The sequence below is a fragment of the Astatotilapia calliptera genome, chromosome 14, assembly GCF_900246225.1.
Source record: "Astatotilapia calliptera chromosome 14, fAstCal1.2, whole genome shotgun sequence".
Classification (NCBI taxonomy): Eukaryota; Metazoa; Chordata; class Actinopteri; order Cichliformes; family Cichlidae; genus Astatotilapia; species Astatotilapia calliptera.
Window position 1 is genome coordinate 39579847 of NC_039315.1, and position 26744 is coordinate 39606590.

A 26744-nucleotide genomic window follows, 5' to 3' on the forward strand; every position below is an offset into this window, starting at 1 on the left:
TAGGTCTGTCTGGCATGCGCCCCTGGCACCTGATCCAACTCACCACAAGGTGAAAGAACAGTAAAAAATAAAATTTCCCAAGCCAAAGCACAAATCAAAATTGAAGTAAAACAGGTTGGTTTAAAGTATGATTAAAGTTTAGCACGATCAATGATGATTATTAATATTTTGGAAAACCAAAACACTTACCACCCAGTTGATGTCTTCTTGCATGTGTTTGATGTAATGTGGGGAGTGCTGGCCCAGAGCCTCAAAGAAAGCAAGCAGAGGGAGAAAAAAAAAGAAAATTGTTTGGAAGCTGAGATTGCTTCTTATTGACTTTGCAACCATTATAGCTTAAAATATAGAAACACAATGTACACCTCATACTAACTAATTAGACTAGCACATATACTTATTAATATAAATAATAGAAAAAAATAGTCATTTAAAACACTATCTACTACTATGTATGAATGTGTGGTATTGCCAATGTCAGTTTAGGCCTAAAGAGATGTGTGTTATAAAAAAAAAGAGACCACCTAAATTAAATGAAATCATTACATGCTTGTTAAAAGCTAACTTCCAATATATAGTTTCTAAAAAGCACAATAACCATTGTATGTATATTTATATTTAACATAGTCTACCCCAAAATGTTTCTGATGATTCAATAGTAGAGTTTAACTAATTTGTTTAGAAGAAGCTAAATTACTTTTCAGCTATAAAGCCCAATTAGATTGTAACCCTAATCTGGTTTATAGCTTTTGAATTTCACAACAAAACATGAATCTAAAATACTATTAAAACTAACAAATACTAGTATTATTTAAAATGAAATTAAACAGAAATGTTGGTTAAATGTAAAAATAGCTTGCTAAAGAATGGCTAGATTTGACATTAACAGATGCCACAGATATTCAAAAGCAGCAACAAAGCATTAGAATAAATGCCGGGTCTAAGAATATACAGTTAATATGTTATAAAAGTCCATATGAATTAAAACAAGCCGAACCCCTAAGGGCTGCACCCTCTGGAAATGTTTCGTCTTGGCTTCTGCAACGCTTACTTTTCTATTTCAAATGAGCAACAGTAAATTTGCTCAGTCTTTTATATAAGGTTTTTAAAGCTGTGGGGTTAATTTTTTAACCAACATGAGCCGAGAGGCAGCACTGGCTAGCTAGCAACTTCATAAAGTGCTAAACTGCAAGAAGGCACAAAAACAGTTTGAATGAGAATAAACATTTACTCACTAAATCAGTGGTGATACGCTGATTGACATATAAGAAATGTCAACAATACAGGTTTGCTCAGCATATTTCAGAGAAAAAAAGGCATGCTATGAACATGTGGATTGATCTGTGCAAGGGATGAGGAAAGCAGTGACATGGCATTTTCAAACCATATCATTTTTTCCTTCCGCTGAAGAGAGACTGCCTCCAGACGGGAAGAAATAAAAGCATGGATGACTGTTTCAAGGTGCCTTGAAAGAAAAGATTTCACTCTTGCCAGTTGCCTTAAATGATAAAAACTGGACTTCACCACTGCTCTAATTTGGCTGTCCAATTTAAAACCAAGGTTCAGTAATAACAGGTTTAAAATAAACTTCCAGGGGTCCCAAATCAACAGAGGACTCACAGTGCCCACTAGGTCCAAACACCAACACCTCTGTTTTCTTTTCATTAAAATTTTAAAGTTTAAAGCCAACCACACTTTAATGTCATCTAGACATGCCAAAAGAGGTTTGATGGCGATGCCATCCTTCTGCTTTAGTGGCAAATAAATTTGGCATTCATCAGCATAACAATGAAAAGCAATCCCTTCCCGTCTAAGGATGGAACCCAGAGGCAATAAATGTAATAATAATTATTGTTAATAATAAATAATAATGAAATAAAACAAAAGAAAATGACCATACCATATGGTTTCATTTTCAGTTTTGAGGGCATTTGTATGAGCTGAGATGCAGTCTCTCAATCTAGTCCTTTGTTTTTGTCTAAAAACAAAAACAAAAAGCAAATCAAAAATTGATTAACTAATTAATACTTTTAGTTGTACTATGCACAACTGGGTGACTTGTTTTTTTTATATACAAAGGTCCAAAAGTAGTATAAACTGTCAGATAATGAAGTAAAATATAAAGCATAGTGAAGCAACAATAGAGAGCGGTGTAAAAAGGGAAGCTCAAGTAAAGTAGGTAACTGTGAATTTAACCTACTTAAGTTATTATTTATTAGATCTTTTATTAGATATTTGCACACAAAGAAGGCAACAGCACCACAAAAACATTCAGGGGGTTTTGTGACTCGAATTAACTGAGGTGACAAAACAAAAACCTGTGGACTGAATGAATGAAATACAGAATCTCTATGCACCAATGGCACACAGTACAATAATATATTTTGAGATCGTATATGAAATATCTAGGAGTATATCCATCCACGGTGCATTCTAAAGTTTGTCATATTATATAGATAGCACAGCATGGGGATTTAAAAAGAATGGGCCTGCAGGTCAGAAGTGGATGCAGTTTGGTCCACTCAGCTTTGCCAAGTGTGACAATTGCAGCGAAGTAATTATTCAGTTTTCAGTAAACATGATGACACCATTACTACACAGGAGATGAGTAATTTGTGATTTTATAACTACAAGGATGTAAAATACTGCTGTTTTGTTGCAAATCTGGTGTTCAGTGTCCAAAATTCACATTATATGATCAAATCAAAAGGGAGGCTGCCCATAACCAAGCAGGCCTGAATCCAGACGAAGACATTGTCTTCAGTCACATCTTCATCAGCTGTTAAATCTTTACTTTCTTCAAAGTTAAGCTCTGTCCACAGGATGGCCTTGGTCACTTCTATTTTTGTTCATTTCCATCACAAGTAAACATAATGTGTTCTCTCAGAAATCTGTAAAATATAGCAAATGTCATAAAACACAATGCAATGCAAACCACAATTAATTTTGTAAATTGTCTATATTTATATGCTAGAACATCTCATTAACAACATAAATAATGACTTGAGCTTGGCAAGAAGACAATTCTTCAGCCAGAAAGGATTATAATATGGATCTTTAATATGAATATAATTTTGTTTAAAAAAAAATGTATCTTGTTAACAAAATTGTTAGCAATTAACAATTTAAGATATATTGTTCATTATCACCAGGCTGTCACCTGGTAAGAATGAACCACCAGAGCATTTAATCACAAGAATATCTTGTAGACATTATGTATACAAAGACATAATGAGGGGAGCAGTCCATGAAGGACTTAATATACCTTGGTCAATGGACCTAAATCTTCAGAGAGTTCTCTTGTGAAGTAACTAGATTCCGTGCAGCATTGACTGTGGCCAGTAGGGTCCTACAAGACAAACCCAGAGTCAAATCTAGATTCCTTTTGATTTTTGAATGCACTTGAACTGAATTGAATTAAAGATAAACTGTTGAACTGGGCAAGCCTACTAGCAACTTCAAATAATGTCAATCCAAAGACAGTGAATCATTTAAATCATATAAGTATCTATCTATCTATCTATCTATCTATCTATCTATCTATCTATCTATCTATCTATCTATCTATCTATCTATCTATCTAGATAGATAGATAGATAGATAGATAGATAGATAGTAGGGGTGCAACGATATTCGTATCGATATTGAACCGTTCGATACAGTGCTTTCGGTTCGGTACGCATATGTATCGAACAATACAACATTTGTAATTTATTTTATCAATTTTCCTTCTGACGATGCTGTCTGTGTTGAGCGCTCAGTGAATCTGTGTTCGACTACTCCTCCTAGGCTGCACTGTCCAGCGCAGATCCACTGAGCGCTCAACACAGACAGCATAGTCAGAAGGAAGAGCGCAGGGCACCTCCCCCACCCTCATTCAGATCTGGCGTTTGGAATTATTTTGGTTTTCATGTGACGTATGACCCTGAAGGTAAGCGAGTCATGGACTAAAGTAAAACAGTATGTTGGATGTGCCATGCAATGCTCAATTACATTGGTGTGAACTAGTGTGCTAGCGCAGTTAGCTCGTTAACGTGTTGGCCGTCTAGCCCCATGCACGGAGCGATCGGCGGTAGCTCGTTAACGGAGATTTGCCGTGTTGTGGCGTTAAGGTCATTTCAACGAGATTAACCTGAAAGCACTAGTGGGAACACAACGAATATGACTGCACATTTACGCCGACATCATCCTAGTGCAAAGACAAGTGGAAGCAGACAAAAAAAAGCAAGCATGCTACTAACTTTAGCCGAGTCATTTAGACAGCTGTTAGCACATGATTCTCCTTATGCTGCTGAGAATATAGCCCAGAAGAAGCGGATAGTATAGCTTTTATTTTGGAAAGAGCCATTTCTCTGTAATAAACTCTCTTTTCCAAAGATGAGTGATTCCTCAATCAGATACAGGGCTCGCAATATCGCTAGCCCGACGTCCCGGAGCTAGCGATTTTTTCAGTCGGGCTACCAAAATCTATCTCTTCCCTGAACGTCGGGCTATTGTAGGAAAAATATATGTCAATGCTTTTGCATTCTTTCAGAAATGTAGCTGGGTAATTATGTCATTGGCATCGGTGAGCCACTGTCAATATGTGACATATTGAAGTCGCGTTTGAATTTGCGCTCGTTTTTTTGCTTTCACTTTGCAATCGTGCGAACTGTGTATAGAGAGCAACAGCACTGATCTGTGAGTGATGATAATTTGTGCACCAATTCCTCTGACATCGTCTTATTAATCGTTAGCTTACTATGCAAACATGACAAGTGAAATCTCCCGCAGCAAGCTTAAACATGTGAGAGGTTGATCGCGCAGAGAATCGCTGAGCTTATGTGAGTGAGTGTGTAAAAGCATTTCAGTTCTGCTGAGCCAAATAAGACAGGTCAGGGTGAAGAAGTGACAGCCAAAGAAAAGCTTACCACAAAACGGAGAAGTTATGACAAATCAGACTATAAGGCAAAAAGAAAGTGCAGCTTCATGGTTTCATGGACAAAAGAATTTCTGTGGCTGCGATATGACGAGCTAAATAACCAGGGCTGCACATAAGTGGTCCGCAGGTGCGCATTCGCTGTCAAAATAAAAAACACGCACAAGGGTTAGGGTTAAATTTAAAAACTGTACTTTTGAGTTAAAATATATATTTATAATTTTAATAAATGACAAATTAAAAATGCATGAACATTTTTTTGTATCGAAAAAATATCGAACCGTGACACCAAAGTATCGAACCGAACCGAACCGTGAATTTTGTGTATCGTTGCACCCCTAATAGATAGATAGATAGATAGATAGATAGATAGATAGATAGATAGATAGATAGATAGATAGATAGATAGATAGCTTGTCTATAAAAGGTGTCTTTAAAAGCTGTCTGGACTCCTGGTGAAACATTTGCCCAAACACCCTGGAGAGGACACAGGCACAGGAAAGAAAGGTGAGTAATCACATCTTAGTCACTTCTTTGCACCACATTATTTTTAGATTTTCACACACTTGCATTAGTTCTCCTTACTGGTAAACCTTATTTGCTCTCAATCCCAATTCCTTTCTCCTCACAGACAACCACCACATTTCTTGATGAGGAGCAGCTGTGCGGGACCTGGAACAAAGGCTACCAACTGATTTTAAAATACGCAATAAATATTCAATAAATAATTAAACTTCTTGTGTGCAAATGTTCTTCATGTGCAAATCTATGCTTACAGTGCGATGCTAAATAAAGTGCTAGATAAGGTGCTTTTAATAAAGTGAAAGGTGTGCTCCTAAAGTGCTATACAAATTATAATATAAACAGTAGTAAGGGAGTCCTCTTCCTTACAGAGGCCAATGACTAGAGAGTGATAGAACCACTATCCAGGATGAAATGACAAAGATCCATGAGTACATCAGGAAGATGGCAACAACTGATCGTCTGCTTAGTGAATACCTCAGGCAGCAGAAACCCGAGACAGAAGACAAGCAAGTACAAGAACCATCATAGAAAAACATGCCCCTGCATGGTATGTACCACTAGCAGATAGAAAACATAGCTGATATCGAGAAATCCTACCAATGACTGAACAAAGAACAGAGGTGGGACCAAGTCATTGTTTTGCAAGTCTCAAGTAAGTCTCAAGTCTTTATCCTCAAGTCTCAAGTCAAGTCTCAAGTAATGTCAGGCAAGTCAGAGTCGAGTCTCAAGTCACTGGTGTAAAAGTCCGAGTCAAGTCACAAGTCTGAAACTTTGAATTTCAAGTCCTTTCGAGTCTTTAAAAAAAAAAAACGAAAAAATAATGTTGCAGTTATGCTAAATGTAAATATTAGACCATGTAATTTTAAAATCTGTGTTTTTCTCAACACATGACAAAATAGTGAACTTAGAAAATATACACAAATTGTGAAATTGCACCTCTTTAAAATGCAGCTCAATTAAACCTAGCTCCAAGAATAATTTTCACCGACAGTTCTGAGATAAGCTGCATGTTATTCTTGGATGCGGTTGTAGGACCGGCTTTAAAATCGCATGACAAAAATATCATACACATTAAAAAAAACTGTATCACCAACGTAGCCTGGACAACATTTGCTAGTTAGATGAAGTCAGCTATCTCATCTTAGCATATTTATATGCATATTTATAATTATATGGTTCTTGGAGTGAGTGCATACACTCATGAAGTTTAGTAACTTCCAGTCACTGCAACAAGCCCAGGTACAGTTTACTGACAGATGGGTGCAGGACCTTGAAATGCACCGTGTAGAACGAAAGACCATCGTACGTATCATAAGTTTACCAGTCTCACAAATTGTCGTCATAAATACACATTCCTTAACCGTTTATTAATATGACCTTTGAGCTCAACGGTAATTAATTAGTAGTGGAAATAATTTCTGGTAGCATCACAGAAATGTAGCAGTGACAACAATATTGTATGCTGTAATCGTACTGGGCAATTAGTGATACAAAAAACCTGTTTTATCCTGTGAATAAAAGTATATGTTTTTGTCAATGTACCATAATAACAGAAGCGAAACGCAATATTGTGTCAGGACAATTCACTATTTATGCACAATAAATAAAGGAGCATAGCGCGACAATTTCTGTTCAGCGCCAGACTTGCTTGTAACCTATATCACTAATTATGTTATGAAAATGACGTATTAAGTACTAAAAAACACTGACCTTCGTGTAAATGCTTGGAGCAGACTAACCTGTGAGCTGGAGTGTTCTGGGACGTTATATTTGATCTTTGAATGGCTGCAATCCAGGCCATCCGTCGCGTCTTTGTTACTTCGGAAACATGGCTTGAACAATTTCTCTTCCACGACGTAATCCGATAACAACCGATCTCTTTACCCGTCGGCTTCCCGTGGCTGTCATGCGACCGGCTATTGCAGTTAATAATACAACGGCTTCTTGACATTTTTGTGTTTCTTTTTATCGCTGTATAACTGATTTTAATTGAAAGCCTGCGTGCGCTAGTACCGCTTGCCACGAGTTCCCAGAATCCTTTGCGGTTCTACCCGTGAATGACGTCACATTTTCAATCTCTATATAATATGCATGTTAAATTTTATATTTGGGGTAAAATATCAAGTCTTTTCAAGTAAACCGGTTCAAGTCCAATTCAAGTCCCAAGTCATTGGTGTAAAAGTCCAAGTCAAGTCACAAGTCTTAGAACATTTTTTCAAGTCAAGTCTAAAGTCATAAAATTAATGACTCGAGTCTGACTCGAGTCCAAGTCATGTGACTCGAGTCCACACCTCTGACAAAGAAGGACTAAAAGATAAAACAGTCATGGCAACAAAGGAACAAGTTCTAAGCACAAGTTCAATAGATGCTCGGTCTACCACACGAGGCAAAACCCCAAGGTGCAGACTGTGCAAAGATGCCTCTAAGACAATCCAGCACATAACAAGGGTGCAAGATGCTAGCAGGCAGTCTGACACAGTATACAGGAACATGGACTGGAAGCCCCAAGCTCAAAATGGCCCCTTAATAGTGATTGACTGATCATATTTAAGATAAATTTATTGACTTATTTGAGGAGGACTGTAGAAAGACATCTAATACACATTGACGCTTTTGATTGAAGTTAATGAAGTTAACTCACGAAGATTGGAGATAACTAGTTTGAAAATGTATCTGCAGTATACTTATTCTAGTAACCATCTGCATTAATAATACCTCTACAGATGGTTATGAATATTTTTTTCTCTAATGGTTAAAAATTTATTTGTGAAGAAATTCATGGAATGCTTGGCTGACTCTTGGTGACCCTGGCTACAGTGGTGAAAAGAAAGCTTTGGTTGTTCTCAATTTTTTCAATCAGTGATGAATGAGATGCCACAGCTTTACAGAAGGCTTTTCTCTAGTAGAGCAAACTATGGTTCCAGGCTATCTAAAGATCTTGCGGGACACCATTTCAACTCAAGCTTACTTACATCTACTTTCAAGCGCACATTTGAGAGTTAGAACAGTTCTTTCAGTGCAAAAGAAGAATAAAATTAAAGTTAACAAAAAAGAATGTATATAAACAGAAAAAAATTTAGGATGTATATACAAATGTGTCCATAACAGCAAATACAATTGTTTTCATGTTGATATAAATATCAATTGTAACCGCAGTTGTAAACATGAGATGACTAGAGGGAGGGAGAGTACCACTGAATATCATTTAAATTCACATCCTTCTGCATTTCCTGTTAAAGTAAGGCATTTCTCAGTAGTGATACATTTAGTCTCCAATACTTGAAATGCTTATCTGTTCCCAAGCTTATTTTGTGTGTTACGGTAAATTTCGAGGTAAATTCTCCTGGGATACATGGGACAAAAAAAACAAACAAAAAAATTGCTTTCTCTGGGATGACAGTACAACTACCAGTGTTTCTCCCTCACCCCCTAAAATGGCTTACTTTTTCTGGATATGTGTTCTTTGTCTACAGGTAGTCTATTCAGTTCTTGTCCACTTTTAGAGTTAAAGCCTGTCTGTATTAGAATTATCCCTTTACGTTACTCAGCCAAAAGAGAAGTGAGTTTTTGAAAGAATTGTGGGTAACCTTTGTTAGGTACATATAGGTTAAATGCAGCCACTCTTACATTCTCTACTGAGTCCACTATCATACCAAAGTGGTCTTTATTGTCTTTGACCAGATCCTTCACTTTGCCAGTATACTGATTTGTTAAAAGGAAATACATCAGTAGATAATCTAATCAAAATACACAAAATCATGGGGTTTCTAAGATGGCATACGAAATTATAATATTAAGAAATAATTTTGGTAAATAAATTAATATTTTCACGTGTTAGAATGTTACGGGGCGTGGTCTGTGGCACCGCTGCGGGGAGGCTCACACACCGGAGCTGCATCAGCTTACCACGCCTTCCCTGCATTAAAGTCTGTACTGGATCCTGGGTGTTTGCTGTTGTTGTCGTTGGGGTGTGTGGCTGGCAGCTGAAAAACTGCAGCCGTGTGCGTGTAGTTACAATAACCGTAATAAAGAAAAGTGTTAAAAATGTGCAATATGTGGTCGGGTCTGCCATGTGTTGTCTACATAGAACCAAAAACTCTTTTAGACGCATTAGAGATTCAACAGAAAATGCTCTAAAATTTTGACTAACGGGAACATTTGAGGAACATTTGAATAACTTACTCAAGTTTGTGGACACAAGTTTGTGGACACAAACTTAAGTAGAGTAGGTCCTGAAAATGAATGATGATGAATGAATTTTTGTTTTGTTAAAAGCAATAAAAAAGTTAAATGACAACAGAATTTTTCTTTAATTGATGCATATCCATGCATCTACTTTGGGCAACTAAGGTGTGAGTGTGTGAATGTTGAAAAGTGTTTAGGCATAGTTGCATGAATGTGTGTGTGATTGGGTGAATGAGGGACTGCTTTGAGTGCCTTAGTAGAAAGGCACAATGTAAGTAAGGTCTGTTAAACATGTAATGCAAGCAAAATTGCACATTTAGAAACATCTAAATATTCACAAAGCATTACTAGCTTTGCAAATCCCATTAAATACCACCTTTCTAGACATTATGATGACTCAACATTTTACACTGCATGCCATGTTCTCACACATTCATGTCTAACTTCAGTAAAACAGTGAGGTCCTACCTGTATCCTTACGGTTTCTGGCATTTCTGCAACATAACCTGAGTAGAAACCAGAGTCAGCCTCCTCTCTGTCCTGATTATACTTTGTGGGTTTTCTTAGAGGAGCGTCCTCCCAGTTCTTTATGCAGTGGTGAGAACAGTCTTCATGGAATAACAGAGGAGAAATGCCTAACTGCAGGAGAACAGAAAGCAGTTCACCCCTTACACACTACGTGTTATACTATATTTGTGTGACTGTATTGATATGATTGTACTTGCCTCTCTGTAAAAGTCTCTTCCTGCAATAGATATAGCTGTAAGCGAGACTTTATCCCCACTCTGTCTAATCTTTCTAACAATGTCTTCATGCTCCATGGACTCAGTAGGTTCCCCATTGACAGCAAGCAGCAGGTCTCCATCCTCCATTCCTGCACCCTGAGCTGGACTCCCCACATCCACTTCTCTCAGCACATGAACTGCAGGGTCACAGAAGATTATTATTAGATTTATTACTGTTTCCTGAAATATATTTATATATTCCTAACTTTGAGAAATATATGAATTGATTACATCTGGATTACATCTTGATATACTTTGTATAGATAGTTAAGCCTGGGCAAGGCTTAGCTCCATCTTCCAAACAGCCTGTCTCGCCCACCCAGCAGTGAATTACAGTAAAGGAAACAAAAGTATGACTTCTAATTCTGATTAGTTGGGCAGCTGACAGTCTGCCCTCCAAGTGTCCCACTGCACACTATCCTAATGAGATCGAAGATCAGTCATCAGAGGCATAAAGAAAAGCAACTTTTTTATAAAGTTGCTTTAGTGTTTAGTGTTGCTTTAGTGTTGCTTTAGCCATTTAATGTTTTCTGTTTTTAAAGTGTTGAACGTAGGAATAAAAGCATTACAATAATTGTAATATTAAACAAAAGTACCGGACAAAATAAAAGCATGAATAACAGTACAAAACACAATTAAACATGAGTTAATAAAATCAACATGTCACAGTGGGTTGAAAGCTAAGTAGAAGTGGGTCTTAACAAGTCAGTCTAATGTGTAATTTCCACAATTTGTGAGCTGCAATGGGAAAAGACCTGTCCCTCTTGAACGTCCACTGTGTACTTGCAGATGGTGAACTGAACTAAGGCCACAGGACGGGAATACAAGTGCATTAGCTCAGAGAAGTAGGATGAATTTAAGGGCTTTAAGAACCAGAGTAATATAGTCTCTCTTATATGTTCCAGTTAAAAGTCATGTGGCACCAGCTGCAGGGAGGACTGGCTAGCACCAAATGGACTGGTTCTTGTATAGCGCTGTTCTACTCTTTGTAAGCATTCAAAACCCTATAGATGGCCCTGGTAGATGACCTGCTCTTCCTCCTGTGCTACAGCAACCTCCCAAACACAAAGAGATGCAGTAATCCAACCGAGCTGTCATAAAGGCATTATTTTAAAGTGATCTTTCAACACAATGTTTTTGTTTTATCTTTATCAGTTGCCTCAGCTGAAAGAAACTGCATTACACCACTGCACAGAAATCCACAGTAATTTTAGACTTTTAGACTGTCACATCTAAAATTACTGTCTAGGGTCCATGTGTACAGGAAAAAACCCAACAGTGCAACAGCAGGACCAAATACAATAACCTGTTTCATTATAATTCAGTAAGTTCAGAGCTGTCAGTGCTTTTAGTTCCTCAAGACACTCAGTTTGTATGCAAGTCTGTATAAAGTAGACATCCTTCCATATTCACATGAAGAGGGAACAAAGGAAAGCAGTTTTGTGCTTTCTAAGAATGGAACTGAAGAGCATCAGAGAAAAAATAACAGAAAAAATGGCAGACGCCCAACTACTGAGCCCTAATTATATTCACAGTATTCATTTACTGTGTCTAGGTATTTGCTAGTTTAGCTTAGCTCGTAGCTGGCTTGCTAGCAACATGGCTTCTTCAACTGTTCTTCCTGCATCTTCCTGCTCAGTCTGTGAGATGTTTAGCTACTCTTTGGCCTCTTGTACAATACTTGAATTAAATAAAGCCTGTTTACTGCTCTGAAGGTCAGGATCACTGAATTGGAAACCTGGCTCCGCACCCTTGAAAATCCCTATAGCCAATCTAAATGGTAAATGGTAAATGGCCTGTATTTGTATAGCGCTTTTCTAGTCCCTAAGGACCCCAAAGCGCTTTACACAACCTGTCATCCACCCATTCACACACACATTCACACACTGTGAACTTCAGGCCAGGAACAAACTCTGTTTATTGGCAATTCTGTTCCAGGTGCCAGAGCAGGTGAGACTGAAGGAACCCTGAAGTTGCTGGCTAAATGTAAAGGTAGATTTTGTAAAATTAGAATTCATGTTGGCAGTAATGACACCTGGTTACATCAATCGTAGATCACTAAAACTAATATTAAATTGGTGTGTAACTTTGCTAAACAATCTCAGACTATGTATTTTTCTCTGGTCCCCTCCCCAATCAGATCAGGAGTGACATGTTTAGCTGCATGTTCTCCTTAACTGCTGTCTGTCTGAGTCGTTTCCAAAAAACAATTTGGGTTTTATAGGTAAGACCATTAGGTGCAACAGTATCCTTCCCACTTTGGACAGAGCAGCTCTATGTTTCTCAAAATATGGCCAAATTTATTAAACCTGCCAAAATGTGACTATCCAGAATTGGGACCAGGAAGCAGACTTACAGTCTTACACATCTCTCTGCAGCTTCTCTTCTCCTGTCATCAAACAATTTAAGCATAAAAAAATCCCAAAGAAAGAACAATAGAATATCCACAGCTGCGCCAAAGAGTAAAACAGTTGAATGTGGATTATTAAACATTAGGCCTCTCTCTTCTAACTCTTCTAAGCTTTTGACAGTGGGTTGGGAAGCTTGAAAAGTCACTAAATATGGCACACACCTCCAATGTAGTGATGTGTCGGTCGCGAACAAAATGGCTCTTGGAGCCGGATCTTTGACGCGAACGACACGAGCCGGCCCCTTATCGCGAGCTGGCCACTTATTGCGAGCCGTGTTTTTTTTTCTTTTTCTTTCTCGCACTTTTTTTTCGCTTCACTCAGCATGCGAGCCTTGTGCTTTACACTGGGATGAGGGGGGAGGGGCGGTAGTTAAACTCAGTAGCACAGGAACAGAGCAGGAGGGAGAAAGAGAAAGACAGCCAGGGACAACAATGTCACATTAGAAAGGTATAGTAATCATCCACAACTATTTTCAGTTGCGGATGATAAAGGATTCAGAAAGTTTATTCATGCAGGTCCATATGACAGAGAATGTGCATGTTCTTTTTGTTTTCATATTATAATTTATATTTAATTGTGTTGTGGTTTGCAGTGTTTTGTGTTGTTTCACTTTAAATTTTTTAAAGGAAAAAGCTGAAAATTTAAACAGTTAAAAGTTGAAATGTGAATAGTTGGTTTTTGTATTATATGATTTATTTATTACATTTTATGTGGAGTGAATAAATAAAAGTATATTTACAGTGGCCCCTACAGACAAAGCACGTACAAACTCCGAAGGACGTACAAACTTTGAATCACGTAAAAACTCCAAAACACGTAAAAACTCAGAAGCACATAAAAACTCAAAACACATACAAAACACAACAGAAGTGCTCCAGGATGCTAGGTGCAGTGTTGAGCTTTTGTTACCTAGTGGCTACACAAGCCAGCAAGTACCAACAACTGGATTTGGTGTGTGGTAATAACAGGTAAATGAACATTTTTTTAAAATTATTTGAATATATATGAGTGATTGTGTATAAATACACAAACAATACACATATGCTTTCAATTGTGTAATTTAAGTGATCTAGGTAGCTCTGTTTTGGAAGAGCTACCATGCTAGAAATGTGCTTTGGAGTTTGTACGTGTTTTGTCTCTAGGGGCCACCACACATATTTATATATAAACATATATAAATAAAACCACTTTTTTGTACATTAGTAATTCCTTTTGTGCATAATTTTTTATTATTGTTAATAATAAATTAATTAAAGCAACAAAACAACCTGAAAAACCGGTTCAGAGCCGAAAGAGCCGGCTCTTTTTAGTGAGCCGAACCGAAAGAGCCGGTTCTCTAAAAAGAGCCGGAAATCCCATCACTACTCCAGTGTGAAGAAGGCTTTCTTGTTATGTGATTCTTTTCATGGAGTATTGCAAAATGACGCCACAGCACCCCCTACAAAATTTCTGAGTCTAAAATTTAGCAGCCTGATGTAAGATATCAAGATGTACAAAAAAGTCTCTTGGAGCAGTGTTCCCCATCCAACAGAAAGTCAGCCATTTTCAATTGAACATGTCAACGTTTGTTCACAGTTTTAAGGCCTCGTACTCTAATGAACATATCCTTGGAATTTCACCAGATCAACATAATCTGCGCTGAGTGGAATCAAGAGACCTCAGTCATGTTAAAATGCGAAGCTTTTCACGTTTCGTGAAACGGGTGGTCGTGGCCGCACGTCGAGTTTCAATCATTTGCCAAGAATTACAAAACTGCTATAACTCAAAGACACATTGTCCAATCCCTCTCACACTTTACAGGCACTATGACAGTCGTGCCTCAAACGGACTGATGTGCCATTTGTCAGCAATGGTTAGAGCGCCACTTTGTGGAAAGAGGAAGTGTACAAAAAGCTAAAATCGTCATTGATCTAGATGACATTTTGACTGGTGGTGCAATACATTATATGCTTGAGTGTGACATTAGATTGAACGGTAATCTCCATCGCCACCTGTTGGGCATGGCTGGGTGCGAGGGCCCTTCCAAAGCTGCTTCCAGCTTTAATTGGATTTAGGATTTTTGGCTTTTTCTCTGCTCATTTTTGTCTTGTTAGAGTATATATTTTAGAAGATTTCGATTTCCATTGTATCCTACTGGACTTGGCTTTCTCCTATTGGGTTATAGCAACACGGAAGAGATAAGGACAGCGGTGGCAAAGGTGTCCTCATATTCTCCAGTGTTTTTCTTCTCAAAGATTAGAACAAAATCAGCATTAGCTTAGAGTAGGTTAGTTAGATAAGTATCATTTAAGTGCCCACCCCCGCCCCAGCTGGGGTTCAGCTTCACAAACCTTATAAACCAGTCAGGCCCTGCCATCTGTTTCTCATCCCATGGTGTTTGATATTATCTGTTACTGCGACTTGATAAGCAAGCTTTCTGATGTCCTGATGCATGCTCAATCATCCAGGTAAGTAAATCCCCAAAAGTTGATTCTGTTCATCTGGATGTAGCGATTTCAGTGGGAGAAAGGTTTTATCACTGATCCAAGTGACTTCATCAGTCTCAGCTGACTGCAGGTTTCCCCAACCTTATACACAGTACCTTTGCACAGTGACTGAAACTAGCACCACTGATGAACAATGGACTGTCAAGGTCAGTTTCTTGATCATTAATATGCAAATTGTCATGACCATTGATCAACAAGACCATTCATCATTGATCAATGGCCATGAGTACCATTCACAGAGAGTTGAAGAATGGCTGCAAGCAAAGCATTGTGAGATGGTGACAGATGTATCCTTGTGCCTCCCCTTTTCACATAAATGGCCTCCTTGATTCCCTGCTCAAACCAGCGTTCTTTCCTGTCCATGATGTCTACATCCTCATTATTGAAAAAGTGTCCACTGGCCCACAAAAGTTTTGCGAGATCTCGCAAAACAAACTCGGGATCTCGCAAAACTTTTGTGAACTCTCGCAAAACAAACTCGGGATCTCGCAAAAGTTTTGCGAGATCTCGCAAAGCTCCGTCTTAATTTTTTTTTCTCCCATGTCCCCTGCGGGGCTTCGTACTATATAAATAAAGCTGAATTGAAATCAGTTCAATTGAAAATAAAGTGGGACCCTATATCCTTTCATAAACTTTCCATTAATATGTCTCTCACCTTTTTGTTGTGTGCTTGCCAGCTTTTCTTGTCTCAACAGGAAGCCATATCCATCACTTCCCTTCACCAGATTCATGGTCTTAGCTTTGTGGGGGAGGCTGCAGCTTTGTGCCACCACAGGCATGATGGGAATTTTCCTTCTGATATAGCATGACTCACTGTCACTGTCAATAACAAGCACTGTCACTGAATCCCCACTCTTCTTCACCTGAGGGCCAAACACACCAGACAGTAATGCACATTCAGTGTAACAGAGCACACACATCAATTCTGACTGAGAGAAGAGGATCCGTACAGTTCTGATGAGAGCTGAGTATCTGAGAGTGGACACCATCAGTCCATTAATCCAGATCAGTCTGTCACCACTGAAGATACCCGCTTTCTCTGCTGGACCATCAATAACTGTTCTCACCATATATTGATTCTTTTCACCTGTTGACACATCCACAGTCTGTCCACAGTCAAAATCTACTCAATAATGCTTGATGAAAGAAAAAACAAAACTGTTGTATATTATAAGTAATCAGCAGAAATAATTAAATAGTTGCACATTTTGGGAACCATTAGATCACTTTTGTGATTTGATGGTTCTGGTCTATGTCCTAATGATACATAGACTAGAACCAGGGGAAACTGTTCATCTAAACTGAGTTTGAACTTTAGCACTGGAACTTCTTGGCTTTCTTGTAAAATAGTTAGAAGGTACAGTGACTTCAGGGGAGCTGTTTGTGATTGTGAGTAGTTAGCACTTGTCACAGATAGTGACAGCAAAATAAATACCATCGACTGAGACAATAGTCATTCCTAGGCCATGCTTTGGCTGTTTTTGGATGTGACATAGCCTGGGTCGAGACCAGCGATCCCCTTTGGTGGCATTGGCCAGGAATTTTAGGTCCACGCCCATAGACACTGCCTGGAAAAAGGAGAAAGGAGACATCTGCAAGATTCTGTGACCTGAAATATGTGGTTCTGGATTCATTCTTCCAGAATCTAAAGTTCAGAACACCCCCCCCCCCCCCCCCCCCCCCCGCAAAAAAAAATCATAAAGTTAAATTATTCATACAAACATTATAAATTGATTTGCATGATTTACTGAGTGAAATAAATATTTCTTCCCCAAGCAAAACATGACTTGGTACTTGTTGGTGGTGGTGGTTGGGGGGGGGGGGGGCAATCTTTGCATTTAGTTATAATACTTTACCTATGTTGCCATTAGATGTACCCATTATGTGGTATGGTGAAATAGGTTGATGATGAAAAGCTTAACAAAGTCTGTTGGCGTTTTTTTGTTTAGTTTCTTTATTTAATGCTGTCACACTTTGTTTTGTCATTTAACTAAGAGCTTTGGGTTTCTGTCCACCAAGACCTTAAGATGCTTGTAATTTGAAATTTCTGCAGAAAGTGGGTTTAACAGTCAAATGCAGAGCAAAATTAATGCTGCAAATATGAGGATCTAAAGTAGGTGTCTTTCAGAAATAAAGTTTCAGTACCTTGACTAGTTTAAACAGAGAAATAAAAACCCTTCAAAGATACATACCTGAGTTAAATAAAATGGCGTCAGTGGCTTGCTAGCCTCACGTTAACCATAAATTGTTATGTAAACAACATGTAACTGTGCAATGATGGGACCACTGTTTCAATTTGTGTTTGTTTTGTTTTTCCATGTTATCCCTCGTTGTTAAGCACCTTGTAAAATTTCTTCTGATAACAGAGCTATAACCCTAATGGAATAGCCAGGAATCAAATCTCCAATCTTCCAATTGGTAGAGGACTAATTGTTACCTCCTGAGCTAAGCTGCCAGAGATGAAATGTTGAAAATTTGGGAGGGGAGGGGGGCTAAAGTAAAATATAGGACTAAAATATAGATTTTCAGAAGCCTCAACCTGTAGTTGATAGTAAATATGACATGTGAGTGTCACGGGGTGAAACGGGACAAGTTATTTAGAGTTTTATTGTGCATGTTTTGCAATGTTTTATCTGTTTTAATATTTTAATATTGTATATTGGGTTTGTTTGTATGAGCTTTATTGCATGTTTTTATCTTATTTAAATTGAACACCTGTCCTGTAAAGACTCTGCCCCTACCTGATAGTAAACTGATCACACCTGCGAGAGATCCCAGGGAGGCCAATAAGAGGGCCTGGCAGACCATAGAGCAAGGGGGGAGAAAAAGCTTGAGAGAAGGCTTGAGAGGAGGAAAGACATGGCATGGTAACCGGTGTGGGCGACGGCCGCGCAGAGCGGCACAGAGGCCCGGCTATAGGCAGCTGGCCAAGGCGTGCGGCAAAGGAGAACGAGACCAGAGATCGCGGACGACCGCGCACTGGAGGGAGTGATCGGAGCTGAGCGGAGAGGTCTGTGCTGGTGTTGACGGGAGGTAGCTCCTCGCCGAGAGAGGCCCACGGCAGGGGATAGAGAGGCAGCGGGATGGCGCCTTATGTCCCCGGGACGGCGAGTCTATGGCTACGCGTGTGAAGCACAACACAGTGGTGGGCGGAGTTAGGAGCTCTGCCCATCTGGGGTAAGTCCCGATTCATCCCGTCTAAGACGAACCTCCAGTGGAATTTAAGAATGGTGACTGCCGCTGGCCCTCTCTCCTTTTGCTAGTTGGCATCAGAATGAAGAGGCCGACAGGACGGCGACAATCCTGTTGGTTTCTGCACCGTTTGGACTTTTATATCGTGGCGGATGCCACTGGACTGTTAATGTTGTGTTTTATTGCTTTTTATTGTGTTACCCCTTGGCCAAGGTTGTTTTAATTCATTTTGCATTTTTAACTATTTAAATATAATAAATTATATTTTAATTATACAGTTTTTTAATCGTGTGCTTTCCCTTGGCGGCTCCACTGCTCTGTCCGTTTGGAGGAAGGTTTCCTTCCTTTAAAAAACGACACTGTGGAAATAAAATCAGCCTTTCCGCTCCGTTACATAATTGGCGTTGTCGACAGGATATGGAGCCAGAGCAGTTGGGTTAGTCAGGGGAAATGCAAATATATGATGCATGTGTATATTAGTGCCCCAAATAATGTGTGTTTTAGGTCGTATGTCCCCTGAGCAAATGAGTATGGACAGTGTGCACAAGTATGAGTGTTGGCCACACCAAGAGTGAATGAAGAACGTCCAACCGAGGTTGTCATGGGAGGTCAGCTGCAGGCTTGCGGGAGGTGGGGTAATGATTTGCTGCTAGGCAGCAGTGCTTGGGATTAAGCACGAGACCCAGGTTAGGCCTGGAAGTATCCCCACGGTAGCAGCCGGGTGCAGTGTAGGACCTTATGGCTTCCGGGTAGCTATGCTACGAGGACGTGAGAGTGATTGCTCGTTTGTGGCCTTGGACTGAATAGTGCACTTGCTTTTATTTTTGCTTGGGGGTAGAAGACGGAACCGGACTCCAAGAAAGCTTCATGATTGGTAGCTGGGCCTTAGCAGGGACTGCTAATCTTTCAGCTTGGGGGGATGTCACGGGGTGAAACGGGACAAGTTATTTAGAGTTTTATTGTGCATGTTTTGCAATGTTTTATCTGTTTTAATATTTTAATATTGTATATTGGGTTTGTTTGTATGAGCTTTATTGCATGTTTTTATCTTATTTAAATTGAACACCTGTCCTGTAAAGACTCCGCCCCTACCTGATAGTAAACTGATCACACCTGCGAGAGATCCCAGGGAGGCCAATAAGAGGGCCTGGCAGACCATAGAGCAAGGGGAGAGAAAAAGCTTGAGAGAAGGCTTGAGAGGAGGAAAGACATGGCATGTTAACCGGTGTGGGCGACGGCCGCGCAGAGCGGCACAGAGGCCCGGCTATAGGCAGCTGGCCAAGGCGTGCGGCAAAGGAGAACGAGACCAGAGATCGCGGACGACCGCGCACTGGAGGGAGTGATCGGAGCTGAGCGGAGAGGTCTGTGCTGGTGTTGACGGGAGGTAGCTCCTCGCCGAGAGAGGCCCACGGCAGGGGATAGAGAGGCAGCGGGATGGCGCCTTATGTCCCCGGGACGGCGAGTCTATGGCTACGCGTGTGAAGCACAACACAGTGGTGGGCGGAGTTAGGAGCTCTGCCCATCTGGGGTAAGTCCCGATTCATCCCGTCTAAGACGAACCTCCAGTGGAATTTAAGAATGGTGACTGCCGCTGGCCCTCTCTCCTTTTGCTAGTTGGCATCAGAATGAAGAGGCCGACAGGACGGCGACAATCCTGTTGGTTTCTGCACCGTTTGGACTTTTATATCGTGGCGGATGCCACTGGACTGTTAATGTTGTGTTTTATTGCTTTTTATTGTGTTACCCCTTGGCCAAGGTTGTTTTAATTCATTTTGCATTTTTAACTATTTAAATATAATAAATTATATTTTAATTATACAGTTTTTTAATCGTGTGCTTTCCCTTGGCGGCTCCACTGCTCTGTCCGTTTGGAGGAAGGTTTCCTTCCTTTAAAAAACGACACTGTGGAAATAAAATCAGCCTTTCCGCTCCGTTACATGAGCCAAGAAGTGCTCACCCTTTAATTCTTTTCTGAGGCCGTCTCTCAAAAAAAAAGAAAAGAAACTGCCTTTGTGCAAAGGTTTAAAAAAAAATTCATACACTTATACACACATCTGCAATGTTAACTTTAATTCCTCAGCAATCAACAACTATTTCGGGAGAGGTTGGAAAGTTCCTCATCGTCAGTATTGTCAGTATGTGTAGTAGCATTAGAACATGAGATTGTTGCTGGCTGTCACTGTTTTAAGAATAGCTGCATTTAGTCTTGATCTAAATGATGTTAATCACTGAGCATTATGATCACTGGTTACCAATAAGACATCAGATTTGAATAAAACATAGTTGTGTGAAAGATCAGTTCTCATACCCATTCATACTCTTCCCTCTTCAGCACCAGAAGAAATAGGTGTAAGCCACATGACTGGATCTGTCTCACAACCTGTTAGATAATTGCAGAGAGATAATCATAGACACATTATAAACTTACTCTTTTTCTGTATGGCAGAGTCATCCATTAAAACAGTTTAAGCCTGTCCTAATAATGTTTTTATCAATTATTCCATTTTACTTCAGACTGAATTTCAAGGTAGACCCTACAATAATACATAAAGAGAAAAACCCAACAATCATATGACACCTTATGAGCAAGCACTTTGGTGACAGTGTGAAGGAAAAACTCCCTTTTAAGAAGGAAGAAACCTCCAGCAGAACCAGGCATAGAGAGGGGTGGCCATCACCCAACCGGTGAGAGAAGGAAGAAAGGATAGAAGACATGCTGTGGAAGACAGCCAGAGATTAATAACCTTGTGTTGCTATACTCAGGGGGTGGAGCAGGGTATCACCTAATTGGAAACTTGTTGGTTCAATTATTCGCTACACCAGTATGTGTCCAAAGTATCCTTGGGCATTGAACCACTGGTTGCTCTCCGATGCATCATCGGAATGTGAATGCTAGATACTTTAAAAAGCACTTAGGTAGAAAGAGAAAAAAAACTGCATGAGCCGTGGGGCATGTTTTATACATGTATCTATCTACACATATCACTTATACCTAAGTGGTTTCTAAAGTATCTAGCATTCACATTCCCTTTACATCCACTCCCCAAAGCGTCTCAATTGGATTTAGATCAGGGGAACGTGCAAGATGGTCCAAAAGAGTGATGGTATTCTACTGGAAGAAGTCCCTTGTCCTGCAGGCATTGTGTACTGTATCATTGTCCTGTTGAAAAGCCCAGTTGTTACCACACAGATGAGAGCCCTCAGTCATGAGGGATGTTCTCTTCAACATCTGGACATAGCCAGCAGCTGTTTGACGCCCCTGCACCTCCTGAAGCTCCATTGTTCCACTGAAGGACAAAGCACCCCAGACCATTATGCTGCCCCCTCCACTGTGGTGCATAGAAAACATCTCTATCTGTTTGTCATGCCAGTAATGTTGGAAATCAGGACCATCAAGGTTAAATTTTTCTCATCAGAGAATGAAACTTTCTTCCACCTTTTAATGTACCATGTTTGGTGTAAAGTCCAAACGGTCAGTTCTGTGGCGTTCAAGGAGACAAGGCCTTTGAAGACGTTTTTTGTTTTTGAAGCCTTTCAGTCTCAGATGCCGTCTGATGGTTATGAGGCTGCAGTCGGCACCAGTACCAGCCTTAATTTGGGTCCAGGTCCAGTGTCTTGACGGACAGCCAATTGGATCCTCAAGCTCAGTGCTGGTGAAATTTTCTACTTGACATTTTTGTTCCATAACCCTCAGGATCATTTAAGAAATTCCAAACGACTGTCTTACAGCGTCCCACCTAAGCAGCGATGACGCACTGTAAGACACCCTGCTTCTGCAGTTCGACAACCCGGCCACGTTCAAAAAGGGAACGTTTTTTGTTTTTTTTTGCTTTTGCCATTGGAACGTCCTGACAGTGTGACTACCTGAGAATGGGACAATGAATCCACATTTTTGCACAGAATTGGCCTTTTAAAGGCATGTGGTCCTAAACTTTTGATCAGCTGTAAAACAGCCTGTTTCAATTTAATTCTTGTTTTCAATATATTGCATGGTCAAAAAATGTTTCTTCTTGTTGCATGCTGAAGCTCAACTTGGAACCTTGTTAAGATCCAACCTTGCAAAATATGATTTTTTGCCATTTTTCAAGTGATCTTAAACTTTTGATTGGGATTAACTAATATTGACCTCTTACATACCCATATGGAAAAGATATATATACATCTTATAAAGTTTGTGTCTGTCTTGTGTGAAACTTGTATGAAAAGCATACAAGAGTGAAAACAGATATAAGGTCCCTTGAAAAATTATATAAATGAAACTTGTATGTTTTGGATGCTTACTAAAACAATATATGAAAGTAATGAGAAAGTGGCCACTTTCATGAGTAAATCATATAAGCCTTATATGATTCACTACATGAAGTAGGCCACATCTTATGCAAGTCTTTTATAAGTTTTTACTATTTCTTTTCCATATGGGATAGTATGTGACAATGTCAAACAATGTCAAATAATATAGAATTTATCACATTCTAAAGGATGGAAAGTCAAGAGAAAAATGTAATTGCAGTACAGCAAGTATGCACTGTAAGAAAGGACAAGCTATTTTGCAGAATGTCTGTTGTTTTAAAAAATGCAACACACAGCGGAAAATCCTCACCATGAAACCATCCTTCCATTTTCTTGAAAGCAAAATTATGGTTTCAGCCACTCATAACCTTATCTAGCCAGGCTCTTTGCCTTTCTCAGCTGGTACGAGGCAAGGAGGTCGTCAATACTCAGGTTTCACATCTAAACAGTTGGACAATTCAGAATCACTAACGATACTAAAATCCATGCCTTTGGCAGAAGGAGAGCATGCTAACTCTACAGAAGGCCCCTAGGAGGCTACAAACACCTGCTTGCTGTGAGTAAACATTGCTTGCTTTGAGTAACACAACTAACCACCATTGTACCCACTATCATATTGCACAAATTCTAGATACTAACCCTGCTAAAATCCATGTTGACCACATATTCCTCATTCACCTCCAGTACTCGATCTCCATCCTTGAGGCCACTGTGCTCTGCAGGACTCCATGGATCCAGATCTGTGATCTCAAAACCCTGGCTGTACATACACAGATGAAAGCCAAAGCTTTGGCCCTCTGAACGCTTCAGGTGGCACAGTCTCGGCACCACGCTTGGATCTGGCTTTGCAAACACAGGAAAAAAATCAACAACTAGTAGGAAGCGGGAGGGTATTATGAAATGTTTTGTTTGTAAAGATGTGTACATCTCACCAGGATCATCAGTCATGACCAGAGCTGGGTTGTCAATCCCTTCCTTTGGATTAAAGGTAAAACTGATGTAAGGAGATATTAGAGTCAATTTAAAACTCCAATTTTAATGGACTGGTTCTTATATACAGCTATTCTAATCTACCTGAGCAGTCAAAGAGCTTTATACAACTTGCCTCATTCACCCAAACAGTTTATTATGCTTTTCCTACATAAGTGTTTTCTATCTAACATTCACACACTTGCGTGGGAGAACAACTTGGAGCTAGTGTAGCAACCCAGTGATATTCAGCATGCTGGAGCAGCCAGGGATCAAACCATCAACCTTCTGATCAGTAGATGACGTGCTCTATCTCCTAAGCTACAGCCACCCTTCACAGTCAATCTTTACATAGAGAAAGTGAAAAGTGAATCTTTGGGCTCCTCAGAGGAACAAAACAAAATCACTTCAATTGATTTCAATTCCATTTTGTTTGTGTTTCTCCAAATCGCAACAACAACCACCTAACGGTGCTTGAACCCAGTAGAAAAAGGTATCCTTTGAATATAGGTTACCACTCCTGGACTGTGCTGAGGAGAACCCCAGCCTCAGCATTCAAGTTTACCAAAAACCCACAGACACAGCTCAGTAGTCTTTGACTCACACCAAACACTACAACACAAACTTGGGGTGGTCAGGACTCTAACGCACCAACAGAGAACATTCCCTCAAAGGCAGAAGAAATAAATGAGGAAAGCACTTAACACATGGCACAACAAGACAAAACTCAGCTGAAAGGAGAAAGGCCAATCCTTTGAGGATGCCAGTGTTTATATTTTGAACACTGGCAGAGAAGACAGATGGTTTGAAAGCAGTAAAGGAGTCTATCTATGTCCATGATGAATGACCAACATCGAACACCAGTGGTGGCTTACAACACTAGCTTTCAGCCAACTACAATGTAATCTTGACATCACTGCCCTGTCACTTCAATCCACACCTTACCTCACGTGATCTTGATGGCTCACATAATGGGGCACTGGGGCAATGTTTCACAGATGGTAATCCATGATTTATTTTACACACTGGCTCATGTCATGTGATAATTTGCATATTAACCCTCAGAACCACCTCCAATGAGACATCTCCCAATGGAGCTTAAATACATGGGACTATTCATCAGTTGTTTTGTGACTAGAGATGGCTCTGACGAAATATCTTGAAAATGTTTTTAGACATTTTAGGGTAAGACTGAGGATGATATGAAAAAATCTGAAATGTTTAAGTTTTATTACGCACTCACACACATTAACTCTACATGACGGTAAAATTAAAATAAAATATTACCTTTGGTTATTACTGCGTTAAGTACTGTGTTTAATAATGGACTGTTGAAGTTTAACAGCAGCAACATTATTTATTCCAAATTTTATTTTAGTGTTACTGTCCATTGACTTGTGGAGAGAGATAGAAACACATTGTTACTAAATAATCATATAAGCTCAAGAAGGTGTCCGCCCTGTTACTCTTATAGTATAATACTCATAGTAAAATTACAGTAATGGTAACTCTTTGAACCCATAACAGCATGTTAAGAAGTAATGGCAAAAAAGGAATTTTGCTGAGGAGAACTCACTCGCTCACATTCACTTTTTTTTAGTTTAACAACTCTTGCCTCCACTAACATAGGAGGGGCCAGCCAGATACCAGTGGGGGGGATAGAGATGTTTTGGCTTCACTTGACTCAGGAGGTAGAGCGTCTACTAGTTGGAAGGTTAGTGCTTCAATCCCTGGCTGCTCAATTCACACGTTAGGCAGAAGAAGCATAGAAAAAGTCCTCAGGTGTTGTATAAAAACGAGTCAAAGTACTGCTATTCAAGAGACAGTCTATTTATCATTACCATTTGACAAGCTTTAGTCTCAGCAGGTGGACTAGTATTTATTTAGAGACAAATAGACAAATTTATTTAATTGCTGCATGATATTAAGGGTTTTCTGAATTGCAACAAGCAATCAAGTTGGAGACAAAAATCAGAAATAATGTATTTATTTAAGCACAACCTACAACAACATTTTGGGGGAAAAAAAGCCGCTCATGTTCATTGCAAGGCATAAAAGATTCTAGTGGGTCAAAAGGAGAACTTACTGTGGATTTCTGTGCATTCTGGCCACCTGAAGGAGAAACAGTGACACAACATGTAGATACATCTGTCTTAGTTTGTGGATATAATGAATTCTCATTATATTATACACTTTTCAGGACAACCATGGCAAGCAGTACTTACCTTGTCATATCTAAAAACAGACATAAATAAAGACTTACCAAAGTCCCTCCTTTCATATCATACATTGCATTACATTACATTACCGCCATCCTGTGGTCGCACTTTGCTATTGTTGCTGTTTCAATCTGACTGTAGCTCTGTTATATGAGTGTGCCTGTCACCTGTTAACATTGACTGGAGCTGATTAAGCTGAAGGGCCAGCTGCTTTTTTTCTGGTGGTTTCAACATGTGCATTGTGAAAACCTCTGTCCTTTCACAGTAAACTGGTAGAAGTTGGTTTCAGTTGGTTGGTAAAAGTAGAATGGGAGGCAGACACTTCAGCTTTCAGGCCTCTTTTCTGTTGAACCAGCTCCCAGTTTGGTTTCGGGAGGCAGACACCCTCTCTACTTTGATGATTAGACTTAAAACTTATGATAAAGCTTTGATACTGATAAATATAGTTTATCAATATTTGATGTTGATAAATAGAGTTCCCATTTTTGCTTGCTCTTTGGGGTCATCTGATTGCTAAAAATTTCTCTTTATTAGTGTAAAACTTGAATTGAATTGAATTGAATCACAAAAAGAAAAAGACAAAACACTCAGGCACTGGGAGAGCATGTAGTGCCACTCAAAAAAAAAAAAAGAAAAAAAAGAAAAAGAAGAAGCCCCAACTAGGAACCTTCAAGCAGCAGCACTAACCACTCCACCACCATGGCTATTCTGGCTGTATGAGGTGGCCAAACAAGGCCACACATTATATTATTTATGGTTTTTTTTTT

General features: G+C 39.5%; 1 protein-coding gene across 1 annotated transcript; it reads right to left on the reverse strand.

Moving 5' to 3' along the window:
* Window positions 1-1869: 1869 nt before the first annotated feature.
* On the reverse strand, window positions 1870-26263 carry LOC113036904 (Na(+)/H(+) exchange regulatory cofactor NHE-RF3-like). Its single transcript, XM_026193492.1, has 10 exons — window positions 25845-26263; window positions 23722-23783; window positions 23429-23628; window positions 20808-20879; window positions 16743-16875; window positions 15963-16394; window positions 10351-10547; window positions 10094-10264; window positions 3263-3346; window positions 1870-2888 (listed from the first exon to the last, which is right to left on the reverse strand). The coding sequence occupies exons 1-10, from the start codon at window positions 25937-25939 to the stop codon at window positions 2856-2858; spliced, it is 1479 nt and encodes a 492-aa protein (XP_026049277.1). The 5' UTR covers window positions 25940-26263; the 3' UTR covers window positions 1870-2855.
* Between the last annotated feature and the right edge of the window lie 481 nt (window positions 26264-26744).

Excerpts from the sequence above, each read along its gene's own strand:
- LOC113036904 (XM_026193492.1), bottom strand. The coding sequence starts at position 25,939 with ATGAGAATTCATTATATCCACAAACTAAGACAGATGTATCTACATGTT. Across the intron at positions 23,784-25,844 it reads AGAATGCACAGAAATCCACA|TTTTACCTTTAATCCAAAGG; the intron begins GTAAGTTCTCCT and ends TCCTTACATCAG. Across the intron at positions 10,548-15,962 it reads GGCAAGCACACAACAAAAAG|TTCATGTGCTGAGAGAAGTG; the intron begins GTGAGAGACATA and ends GTGACCCTGCAG.